Source organism: Thermobia domestica, chromosome 11 (assembly GCF_964235325.1).
Source record: "Thermobia domestica chromosome 11, izTheDome1.hap1.1, whole genome shotgun sequence".
NCBI lineage: Eukaryota > Metazoa > Arthropoda > Insecta > Zygentoma > Lepismatidae > Thermobia > Thermobia domestica.
In genome coordinates, this window is record NC_137464.1 from 257,242,970 (window position 1) to 257,256,101 (window position 13,132).

A 13,132-nucleotide genomic window follows, 5' to 3' on the forward strand; every position below is an offset into this window, starting at 1 on the left:
TAAGCACATATAACTCCCCTCACATGTATTCGGAAAAAATAATTAGTAACGATTATACGTATTATATCCAAGGCTTTAATACTACAACAATTTTTCACCAACACTTAGCATTCAAAGACAAGTTATTTATAAAAAATGTTGATTTATCACCAAATTAGGTTCCCTTACCCTATCGGCTATTGGCCTTTATACTGCTTGTAGACGATTACATGATGGGGACAAATAGCTTAGCCACTGATGCCTCCATAGACTGGAATAGTGATGTCGTCATTTCCTTTCCGTTACCATGGTTATTTCCATGTTTTTTTTTTTTTATACAAACGCGTGATGCTAATGGAGCTAATGGAGCTTATTTCTAAAAGCTCTACATCCCTAAGTAATAAGGTAGTAATCGATTAGTTAATGTAAGCACATCTATCATGTAATCCACCATAAGAAGCAATTATACGCAATATAAACTCCCTAACATGTAGATTGACAAACTGTCGGCACAGAGAGAGCTGTAAAAATATATGATTTTAAAAAAAGAAGAAAATCTTTTAGAATAATGTTAATTCAATTGGGGCATTTCAGGGGCGTCATTTAGGGGGGCATTTGGCCTCCCCCTGAGTTTGAGATTTATAAAGATTTTAACAATAGAGTAGTAGTAAATGAGTGAAAAACGCGAAATTTTACTTATATCGAGGGGTTTTGCCCCCCCAAGCAAAATCTGAAATGACGCTCCTGGGGCATTTACACTTCTAATGTCTACTCTTTAGCAGGCCATAGACGCACGCACTTGCATTACCAACATGTATGAAAGGTTTCTTTCATCAAGCATCTTGAAAGAATTTTTTGCCCACACACGTACCAACGTGCTGTCCAACATACTGAAAGTAGTTGGAGAAATGTGGAGGACGAGGAAACGCGTGCTTTTTCTTTCTGCAACTGCACGACCTTGGCATGCGACGGAGGAGAGACTCACGTGATTTCTTCCGCTGTCGTGATTGGCGGACCTAAATATAAAACAGCCACCTTGCATGAACGAGCCCCATACACGGTAAACATGCACGCAGAACGGCAAAAACATCAAACATGTTTTCAGAAGATTTTGAAAACTTTTAACATGAATGAACGAGGCCATACACGATTAACTTGCCTGTGGTTTTATCATTTTTCATACAAGTCGGGCTGTTTCTTCAGGCATGTGTTTACGTGTATGGGCTGCTTTTGTAATGGGAGCGCACAGTATTATTTCTAAGTACCGGTATACAACACTACAAAAGAAAAAAAGACTACCTTTAGAAATATTCAATCCACACCATCAGTGGAGATAGGTAACATCTTGTCTTATATTCTCTATCAACTTTTTATTAAACAAAAGCATTTTTAAAAAGGTACAATAATTACACATCCAATTATGCATGGTTCATTACATTTTTTAAACAACTATTAAACAATGATCCTGTTCAAATTTGAAATAGTATATCTATATCATGTTCATATTATTGAATGAAAAAATTTCCGGAATTATTTAAAGTTAATATATGATTATGAACAAGGTAAGGAGACTTTAAGATTTAATTTAACCTGAAAATGTAGAAATTCTCAAAATATACAGTATCAGAAGGAAAATTTCAGAAGACATGTTAACTCGTTGATTTCAGTTTCTATGCTTCTCATGCACGTAACAGTATTTAACAATTTCTTTTCTAATTACCTTTTGTACCTTTTTCCTTCAGTTTCATTGGTTAGAAATACTTAAAAAAGAAACATAAGTATTTCTTTCACTCTAATGTTTACTGTTCCGAAATATTTCATCACTGTTTTCGTTTTGCATATAGGTTTTAGGTATTTACGCTATTAGTCGAGTCAAAATACGGTTTGACCTGGGCAAAATTGCAACCTTTAGTTTTACACCTGTATTTTGTTTGGGTACCCCACCTGATGAAAATATCCAAAATCCGACAAAATCGGACCACGGGAACACCTCCAAAAACGGGTTTCAAAATGGCGGACCATGGTTTTTCGAAAAAATCGTAGACCTTTACGTTGGCGGCTCTAGTAGTCCTCTTAATTGACACAGAGACATGAATGATACCTCGTTGAAACGCTCATAGACAACAAATTCCAACGAAGTGACTTTTGTACCCATCATGCCCAACCCCTAGAAGAAGAAGAAAGTTGATTTTTTGTTTTTTTCTCTTTTAAATTGATATTTCTTGGACCCTTGCAACACTGTACGTCCTCATACGCCTTCAGAAAAATTCCCACGCGTAGACCAGATATTGGTAATAATAACATTAAAAAATGAAGGACGTATGTTTAACAGTAAGGGAGATAAATATTCGGAACCACGGACCAAGGAGGGTCACTCTGTATATTTTTTACAGTGGTCTAACTTATGTTTCTTAGATCTAGCAACCTCCCTAATTGTCACAGACATGGAGCATACCGCATTGGAAAGCTTATGGAACCCCCTTACCAACGACGTATAGTTTGTGCCCCCTGTGCCCAACCTGTACAAAAAGAAGAAGAAAAAGCCTTGAAAAAATTGGGAAAATCTACACTTTTACCTTTCTTGGGCTCTGGCAACCCTGATAATCGTTGTACGCTCGAAAAAATCTTGTTTCTTTCTTTAAATCAAAGGTCGTTTTAATATAAGTACTATACATAAAACAAAAATATTCTTAAGCAAAAGAATGGGAATAACGAAAGACTTTGGAAGGAAAATTACACATCTACATCGTCATTGCCTAAGCTAACACTGTCCTCACCATATTAATTTAAACAGTTAAAACATTCAGTTTCTTGACACAAACCACAAGAAATAGCAAATAGAAGGTCATACCATAATACAGTGTACAAGACAATTCGTTTTATAGAAACATAACACCTATATATAAAGCAAAAATATTCGAAAGCAAAAGAATGGGAAGACGAAAGACTTTTGGAGGCTAATTACACATCTACATCGTCATCGCCTACGCTAACACTGTCCTCACTATATTCATTTAAACAGTTAAAACATTCAGTTTCTTGGCAGACACAACAAGCAATAGCACATGGAAGGCCATGCTTTCTGCAAGTACAATGTGTTGTTGCACACCCAGTAACACAGTTGCAATGAACAATGGTGAGCAAATTCGCTGGAGCTGGTGGTAGATCACATAAGATTGGGTGGAGCTCACCATTCCTTTCTTACCAGTGCCATTCTGTAGCGTTTGCAGGTTTCGACTTTCACACCTGGACCTGGTGGCAGGTGCGAAGAGAGTGGAATTTGGTGGAAGACGCAGTTGGTGGCAGTCTTTCTGGAGCTACGAAACATTTGGCTGTTGTGACTTTTGCACTGAACATGCGATGTCTAAGACGAGTGAGGTCGATGTGATCATCACCCTCAAACAATAGAACCATTGCTTTATGCCCGGCTTCGATTATTGCGCTTGCTGGCTGGCCAGGAAAACAAAATACAGAAGCTATTTCTCGAAGTCTAGAGTCTTTCTGCATTTTTATAAATGCCTTCTGCTTTCCAAGCCCATACACTCATGATGTGCTGTCGCAACCAGTAAAGGCATGCAAAAAGAGGAGATGTTCACACAAGCTGGGACTGAGACTTTCACGAATTAGGTGTATGTCATAATCGGGCTTAACGATTTTTCTTGTATTTATGTCACTGCGGTAGACGAGGCGGAATGGAGTCGGTTGTGAGTAATATAGGAGTAAAAGTAGTACGTCTGAGTCTTCTCCAATCACAAAAGTGTGATAGGTTTTGGAAGCTGTGGCTGCTGTTGTGGCTATCAGAACATCAGCATCTCCGTCAGCGTGAAGCACTGTGCAACCTACTTTCTCTAGGTGGACTGTTATGAGGTCGATCATTTGCTCCTTATTACTTTTGTTGGACAAGAAGCTGTCCTTTTTGCCCACGAATTCCATCGATGGCATAAAATGCACTGTTGGACCAGCACAGGATCCAGCTCGACGGCGGTGTGTGACATCTTTCGTTGATGGTGATCCATACCCATCAAACACGATGGTTGATGTGCCATATTTACGAACTATATACTCAGCAAATGATGCAGCGATATTGTCGTACGAACTGCCTTTACACCATTGTAGTCTATGTAACAAAGATCCTCCGTCTAAGACATACAGAATATTGTCTTGCTCCGTTTCCTCAAACTGTGCGGTCTGCTGCTTGCTGAACTCTAGTATCACATGGGCCAGTGGGGCTTTGTCTGCCTTACGCATCATGCTGGGTGACTCAAATAAAGCTGGTGGGTAGGCACATAATTCATGAGCTAAGGTCTCCTCTAAAGTTGTGCTGCCTGCATTAGCGACAACTAACAGTCTTTGAAACAAAAGATTCGAATCGACGGAGATATCGTTGCTGATTTTAACACTACTCGGGGATGCTAGAGTTTTGACTTTATCAGCACGCTTCCACTTCACAGTGAACAGGTCTTTGCCAGATAGTTTCTTTGCAAGCTCTTCCCCAACTGAAAATAAATTATGGACGTTGACCGAGGAATCCGCTATGACGCCAGTGACAATGTTTCTCAATGATTTGTCTCTGTCAAATGGTGAGATGGTCTGCAGTCGTGCAAGAATGCAACGTGTGTCACTGATATCACGTGACATTCTTGACGTTTCGGCTTCTTTATGTTGTTCGCTAGTGACATATGCTGTGTGAGTAAGAGTTTGCATTGCCAGCTTATACTCGGAGCATGCTAGCATTGAGAGCACCCACAAAGATCGTTGCATCTCCGACATTCCACTCCCATGGGTTAGACCCCCAGTGGATTTTAGTGATCTCATCTGAACCTGCTCTATGACTAGATCAGAAGACAACCCAACCCAATAACGGTTGCTTCTTCTAATAACTCCGAACCCATTTTGAAAGCTTTCGTGAACTGTTGGATTAATCGATGGCAGCGTTAACATTGTTTGCAGGTACAAGCATGTCGACTTCAAATAATTGAAGTGTCCTGCTGCAGCGAATATGGGAATGCACTCTGCTATAGCATCAAGGTGATCCTCCCAGCTTCCTCTTCGGTCTGCTGCCACAAGTTTCCTTGCTGTAGTCAACATGAGCTGGTATGCAAGCCACAACTGACTTGTTTTTGACTGTTCTTGTTCAAGCTCTTGTTCTGACTTTCGTTCTTCTATTTTTTTCTGGGCTTCTTGAAGAAGAGGTGAAGAACTAGCTCCAGTTACATTAATCTCACCCGACATCAGACTCTGGTAGAGAGAGTACGCATCGTTGATAGTTCTGTGTATTCCGTTATTGGTCTCCAGAAAAACATTCTCCACAAGCAATGCACTTAATGCGAGGTCAACCATCATGTGCGCACGGAAAGCTCTTGCTACGGAGTTGCCACTTAACATACGTACAACCGAATTTTCTCCATAAACCTCATGCAAGATTTCACGTAAGCCTGAACCATCCATCAAGGAACCAACTGCTCCTAGAAGGTTCATCAGAGTATGAAATGAGCCCAACAGGAGAACCGTGTCCTTAATACTGGTGTTATGTGCTCTGTCATGCAGGATACGTGAAGCTTTCCAAAACAGTGGTTGGTCTAAGGTGATGATTGGTGTGACTTTATATTTTCTCGCAACATTACTCAGGTACACTAAAGTGGAATAGATGCATGACATATCAGATGGAGGGAGGTCAATAATCGGTAAGCAGAGAACAGTGGATTTCCCTGGATGATGAAGAGATGTATCTGCGTGAATGGCCTGCATCATTCCTGACCAGTTTGGAGTGCGTGACGGAAAGTGCCAGGAAAGTTTCTACAAAATGTCCAGGGAGCTTTCGTTCGGTGATGGTGCTGTTACCAGTTCACAGTTGACCTTTTCAAGAATAGCCCTGGCTTCAGTGTATGCATGAATGGGAACACTGGCAAGGGACTTCACATCAGCATCAGAGACAGGCTTCCGAAGAATGGTTAGACTGGTAGTAGTGGATGGAGTAATGGCCGCCAACATTCCCATACCATGGAATGTGCCTAAACCACTCAGCGTTTGGAGATTATGGTCTACATTATCCGCTGCAAAGAGGAGAGTCTGGTCTGCTGACATTTCGGTCACACGATTACCAAATGTATTTGCAGCACAGCGTTCAAACCGCTGCACTTCCGCGTATGAAGAGCAAAATCCCAGGTGATGTAGCGTGTCAATCAGATGTTTCGATCAATAGTGGTGGTGCAGCTGCACAGCAACACCTAACTGCAGAGGAGCTAATATAGCTCTTGGTCTGGCTGCTTGCATCAAACACTGGCCAATCGATGCTATTTTGGTTTCATTGTCCTTTCCGGCAAAAAGTGTGGCACAGAATAGTTTAAGGCTAGGTGGAATGTACTGAAGGGATTCCTGAATGGTCAACTCGCTGGGTGAAGGATATGTATCACTTGCAGATTGTAGTTTGGATTTTATGTCGCTTTTGATCAGTCGAGCTGCGGTTTCTATGATTCTATGTTTTTCCTTTTCTTCATCATACTCTCGTGGCAAATCACGATATGCCCGTAAAATGTGATTGGCAGTTTCTCGAAGTGTAATGAAGTCGTTTTTTCCACTGTCACTAGAAATTATAATTTTGTCACCGAAGTACTCCATTAGTTGACGCTTCATGTGCCGTCTGTCATATGCAATGTGATCAGTCCCTTCAAGAAATGTGCCCATTTTTGTAACAAGTTCTGTAACAGTTAGTTGCTCATCATCGTGCTCTTCCAAATAACTACAGATGCGCTAAAATGCACGGATTCTCTCATGATTTCCCGGCCAGCCCGGAACTTTTTTGACGCTGACTGATTATCGGTGCAGTATTGTTGAGGAATTGCTTTACCTGTTCGAAAGTTGATACTACATGATCTGTGATAGACACAATCTGCTACATGAAGATCAGATGAGAAGTACTCAATTCGACCTCGGACAGTTTGTGACCAGTTATCGTTTCGTTCATTGCAACACTTTAAAATGCTGTGTGGCAATGCTTGTGTTTTCACTCGCCCATTTTCTGATTTCAACACGTGACGGTCATCAAATAAGACAGGCGTTCCGCAAAACAGGCAGTCACTGTTGCTGTTGAAGGATCCATCCGACGAGCGAGTAACTCGTTTTTGAATCGGCGATGACGTTTTTCTTTTTAGGGCAATCGCAATATCTTTCTTATCAACGTAACATTTGCGACAAGAGACATGAACCACCATACCCACAGCGGCGAGAATTTACTACCGCGAGCCTTACTGGCAATGTTCACTCCTTCAGCTCCCTTTTCTTGAAGTGTGATGAGGTTATCGTCAGGATCTTTTACACAACGATTTTTAAGGTTGCCAGAGCCCAAGAAAGGTAAAAGTGTAGATTTTCCCAATTTTTTCAAGGCTTTTTCTTCTTCTTCTTCTTTTTCTACAGGTTGGGCACAGGGGGCACAAACTATACGTCGTTGGCAAGGGGGTTCCATAAGCTTTCCAATGCGGTATGCTCCATGTCTGTGACAATTAGGGAGGATGCTAGATCTAAGAAACGTAAGTTGGACCACTGTAAAATATATACAGAGTGACCCTCTTTGGTCCGCGGTTCCGAATTTTTATCTCCCTTACTGTTGAACCTACGTCCTTCATTTTTTAATGTTATTGTTACCAATATCTGGTCTACGTGTGGGAATTTTTCTGAAGGCGTATGAGGACGTACAGTGTTTGCAAGGGTCCAAGAAATATCAATTTAAAAGAGAAAAAAACAAAAAATCAACTTTCTTCTTCTTCTAGGGGTTGGGCATGATGGGTACAAAAGTCACTTCGTTGGAATTTGTTGTCTATGAGCGTTTCAACGAGGTATCATTCATGTCTCTGTGTCAATTAAGAGGACTACTAGAGCCGCCAACGTAAAGGTCTACGATTTTTTTTGAAAAACCATGGTCCGCCATTTTGAAACCCGTTTTTGGAGGTGTTCCCGTGGTCCAATTTTGTCGGATTTTGGATATTTTCATCAGGTGGGGTACCTAAACAAAATACAGGTGTAAAACTAAAGGTTGCAATTTTGCCCAGGTTGAGGGTAAAATTGCTCTAGATTTCCTGGACTATATTTGTTGTTTAGAAAATAAAATGGCGATCACCATGGCAACGAGAAGGATGTGACGTCACACTATTCTATTGAACGATGTGGTGAAACAATCGATGCCTGTTCCAACCTTGGAGCTTGCACAATCCCTCCAATTTATCATTCACCCCAAATTTATCATTCTATCAAAAATTTTACCTTCTGGAATTTGATTGTAACATATTAAATTTTTAAAAATGTCACCCAAAATATATACATTCGCGTAACCAGCTCTCTAAAACTTGAAACAAGCGTTTGTAAATGCCATTCCGATTATCGCAACGGAATTACGTAATGTATTTATTCTGTATACAGTTTTTTTTTTAAGTTGTATGAAGCTTTCTTTGTGTAGTTATTACAGCGATAAAATTAATTTATTCTATAACTTTGACTTCCCTCAAGAGCCATTATTACATACTTACCTACAAGAATAATTAAAAACGAGAAAAAAGGATGTTCATGGTGTTCTTTTAGTAACGGTTTGCGTCAATGGAACGCAAAATTTCCATTTTAGTTTAGAAGTTACAATTTATTCATTTTTGCGTTGCGTTTTTGTAGTAGAATTTTGCGAAGACTGCTACGGAATGTGGCGTCATGGCTAATCGCCTTTACATTTTGAACTTTTGCTTGGTTCTCTCACTTCATAATTGACTGTTATTAATATTCGTTGTGCGTGTACATCAAAATCCTGAATATCTGCTACCATTAATTCAACATAGTTTTTAGGCTGTCCTAGAAATATTTGTTCAAATGTCTAATTTTGGTGAAAGCGGCAGTGTCGATAAGATGGCGCAGGAATGTAAGTGTTACCACAGGGTATTACCGGCTCTTCTTTGTGTATGCAATGATTTTGAAACTGCTTAATTTTCCTCCCGAATCTAAAGTATCATGAAACTGCACGAAATATGCAAATGACGGTCGGAAATGTTTATATACCTTTTATGTTCTGGGATAAACGTTACGTGCAGTTCAACAAGATATAGGCCATGTGCGATGAGTGCAAATGTGTTTCTTCCCACAAATCAAAAACTTCTCTTTTTGTTACAATTTTATTTAATCCTTACCTTCATGATGATGTCTTTCTATTTTTCATTATGATAAAGATGTCTTCCTTTTAGTCTCAACAACCTGAGACATGAAAATTTAGATACAGTATGATAAAAGTGTTCATTTGTACAAATCGTGATAACAGTACAGGGTCACACACACAAAAAAAGTAAAATGTAAAACTCAGGAACAGGCAGTGCTCAAGGAATGTTGCAGTTCCAGTGTATGGGACTATATTGAACTAATGACTTACTTTCACAAGAAAATCGAATTCTAATACTTTATTCGTGGGGAGGTGCATTCGTCGGTGCAGATTCACTTTAGGAGAATTAACCACTATGGGTATAAATATATCGTGCGAATATACCACAAAAACAGCAAAAATCGACTAACTTGTGCTAGGTGGATAGGGCTACTTGGATGCTATAAGCAAGAAATGTCTAACGCGCGTAGGGAACAGGAGAATTAGCGTCTTATACGGGTAATGGCTGATAGTGAAAACACTGTTTTTGAAGTTGTTAGATCTTGTCAAACAGCTTTATGGTTACAGATCATGACCTACACTGCACGTGGAATTTAATTGTTCGTGGTTTCCTTACGGACCATTACCTCTTTGAAAGAGTACCGTTAGCATTACATTTTTAACATTAATGGTGATGTCACAGTAAAATCTCCATGTATTTCGAATACTTACATATTCCTTTTCTGAAATAACATTAGATATTTCTTTGGTAAATTTAAGGGGCATGGTAGCTCAGTAAGAGAACGCTTACTTCTGGTGCGTGGTCTTAATTCAATTCCCGGCTAAGTAAGCTTGTGATGGACAACTTGTGTCTGTGGGTTTTCTCTGGGTGCTCACGTATCCTTTACAATATCATTGCAGGGTCCGCGGTGGTAAAACTCAAGGATTTCATTTCGTTTTTTTTCAATATTATTCCACCAAATCTTTTATGATCATTCATTTGGTTGAATCATCTGTCTCCCTTAGCCTAACTGGTATAACCGTGGGACGCTAAGCTGAAAATATTTCTTAGGTAAATTTTACAAATGTATGTTCCCATAAATTGTACCAGCACCAAAGGTACTACGTAGGCGCAAGACGTGTAAGTTATCTGTTAAGAATATTAAAAATTGTGTTAAGGTAACCAGAAGTCTCCGTTTCACGGATAATCCTTTATCAAAGTACTTTCCTGAAGCGTTCTCTTATTCATTGGAAAAACTAGTAACCTTATAGGCTAGTAAGTAATTCTCAGCAAAGTACAAACCACTTCTCACTGGCTGATGCATGTTTATTTCACTGCATTGCCGATTTCTTTATACACATATCCACTGTTATATAACACGCCTGTTTGCATGATGCAGACCCATATTCTGCCCTGAACCAGAATAAATGCGAAAGTAACTTGTAGCCACCACCTATTTCAAATTGGTCCGTGTTTTTCACTCATTAGTTTCTTTACGCTAATACGCTGAAAAATGTAGTAGTTCCTATAGCATATAAATTTGGCATACCGGTGTTGTGAATCTATATCCAATTGAAGAAACGCCAAGAAAGTGAAGATGGTAGAAGACATTAGAATACTACCGGTATTTCTATCGAAAAGTGTGATGTGTGTGTAGCTATTATCAATATGACATCGCATTACCAACGTACACTCGAATGTGTTTCTAAATTGTCGTCTTTCGTTAGTAGTGACTTTCTACCTTCACTATAGCCTGTGACAAACATCTTGGCATTTCAGCTAAACGAATAAAACGCAAGCTCTGACGCGATGTTGCCGTGTGCTAAGAGGTGTGGCTATGGCTAAGCAGACAAACTGCAGTGCGATCAGATAGCAGAGGATAGACGTGGATGTGTACAAAATAAACGTGGCAATACCGCTAGCCTCTCATTTGCTAGCAGCATTTAAAGGGACTTTGGAGCGCCGCCTTCAAATGCCAAAATGTTTGTCACGCCGTTTAGGTATGCTTATGAGACAGAATTTGCTTTGTGGCTCAATTGAAAGTGAGGGAAAGCCAGAGAAAGCAACAGTGAGTGAAGGCAGAAGGGTTGGGTGCTGAATGCTAGGTGACATTGGAAAATGCAATATGTCGTTCTAGTACGTATATTTTGTTCATTATCTCGCGAACGAAGTCTTACAAGATAGGCGTCATTTGTATTTTTTCATATCTTATTAGTTAGGTATTATGTTACCATCCTTTAGGGTGTTATTTAAATATAACAAATGAGAAGTAACTTTTAAAAATCTGGATCTTGCTATTATTAAAAGGCATTACTGCAGCAAACGGTTCTACCAAATTTTGACACTTTTCTTATATTTTTAGGTTAGGTTAGAGCTCTGCATTTCTTTTAGTAGAGCATGTACCAAATGAGAAGCTCCATTACTACTTGCGGATGACTTCAGGAGGGCTCAGTATAAATAGTATGGACGTATAGCATAAACTACAGTACATAAAACACGAACCAATTTGTGCTAGGTGGCCACTAAAAAGCACGAATGCTGTCTAACCGAGTCAAGGCAGGAGCGCAACAGAGAGGGCCGAGCGATAGCGAAGGGTTGCGTCCGTAGGAAGCAGGCGCGTCAGCGATGGAGGGTATACGCATAAACGAGGATTGTGGACGAGCACACTTATACATATAATACTTTCACTATCACTCAAAGTTCATTTCAATATGGCACTGACAGTAATTACTTATATTCACATTCTCATTCCTTCACGAAATTTGATTCACATCGTATTTTACCTATAAATTTACTATTTCGTAGAACCGTCTTCTCGAGTGAACCCTAATCAAATTCACGAACTGTTATACAGAAATTCATGATTTGAGATTACTAACCTTGTTTCCATAAAAAGAACAACCTTTTTTGTTACACAATTTCAGTATTCCCTGCTTCTTTCTTCAGTAACTTCTTGAACTGTTACGCTAGACTTATTTGTATCTCCCTATCTTGTGTCTGTCGCGGAAGAGGACACCAACGTTACTTAGGAAACGTAGAAAGGAAACAGTTTAGTAAATTAAAATACCCACGTTATTTCTGTTCAGTTATATGTCAGTTTATATCTTTGAAAAAATTGATTTTATGAAGATAAAGTAAGGCGTTTTTTTTTCTTGAGTAGACTATTTTATGAACTACAATTTCCCTTATTATTATGTTCAAAAAATTATAATTTTCGAAATAATTGTAAAATTAAAAAAAAAAAAAATGTGCTCCTACGCCCCATCCCCCAAAATATTGCTCAAATCAAGAGTACTTTTAATCATATGATGAGAAGGACATCAAAATAAAGATCTCCATAAAAATCCAGCTTTTTTTGCTAACAAGGTTTCTGTATTGAACAGTTGAGAGACACGTGCCTTTATAAGCTTCAATTAGAGGAGAAATGTAGCTACGTTGTTTCTAAATTCGAAACTCGTTAGCTCACTGATATTGAGGGATGCATATACACCTGTGTAATAGTCTTACACTATGTAATGAGACCAGGGTTGGCAAAAACCATGGTTTTTATTGAAACATTTTTTTTTTTTTTTTTGTTTAAACCAGGTTATTTTGGTTTAAATAATTTGCTCTATGTATTTATATCACATATGAACAGAAATAAGTTTCTTTCGCAATTGGTGTTATTATGTAACAACCGGGTTATGCTGGAAGGGGTCACATAAGCTTAAAGCGGAATCCATACCGCTTCTCGGCTTACATCCGAGAGAAATTGTCCTCCATTTGAACTCGAGACCGGGACTAATTGGCCGCATAGTCCGATGCGTCTGCCGACTCACTCACGAAGGACTCCTGATAAAAAGACATTGTACTGATCTTTACATACTTGTTAATATAATTGTCAAGTCATTTCAGAAGGACAAAAAAGATAAACAGTTGCACAAGTGAAACCATTATACAGAATTACATATGGACAATTTCAAAATAGTGTAGAGTACAGAAGAGCTAATTTAGTCCAGGTTAGTTCAGTACGACTTTTATTAGTCCAAGTTAGAGAAATACAACTA

The 13,132-nt window shown here is 39.1% G+C and overlaps 1 protein-coding gene across 9 annotated transcripts in view; it reads left to right on the plus strand.

The window, feature by feature from the left end:
• Window positions 1–8,634: 8,634 nt before the first annotated feature.
• The window catches only part of LOC145664971 (uncharacterized), a 50,451-nt gene continuing 45,953 nt past the window's right edge, over window positions 8,635–13,132 (plus strand). For 4 of the 9 annotated variants that reach the window (XR_014127541.1, XM_081732127.1, XM_081732128.1 and 1 more), the window contains exon 1: window positions 8,637–8,875. Coding sequence is in view for 7 of the 9 variants with exons in the window: in XM_081732127.1 (XP_081588253.1) it covers window positions 8,827–8,875 (49 nt within the window). In the remaining 2 variants the exon portion in view is untranslated. Of the gene's footprint in view, window positions 8,876–12,706; window positions 13,085–13,132 lie in introns of those variants that run through there. The other 5 variants (XM_081732125.1, XM_081732131.1, XM_081732126.1 and 2 more) reach the window with 3 other exon arrangements.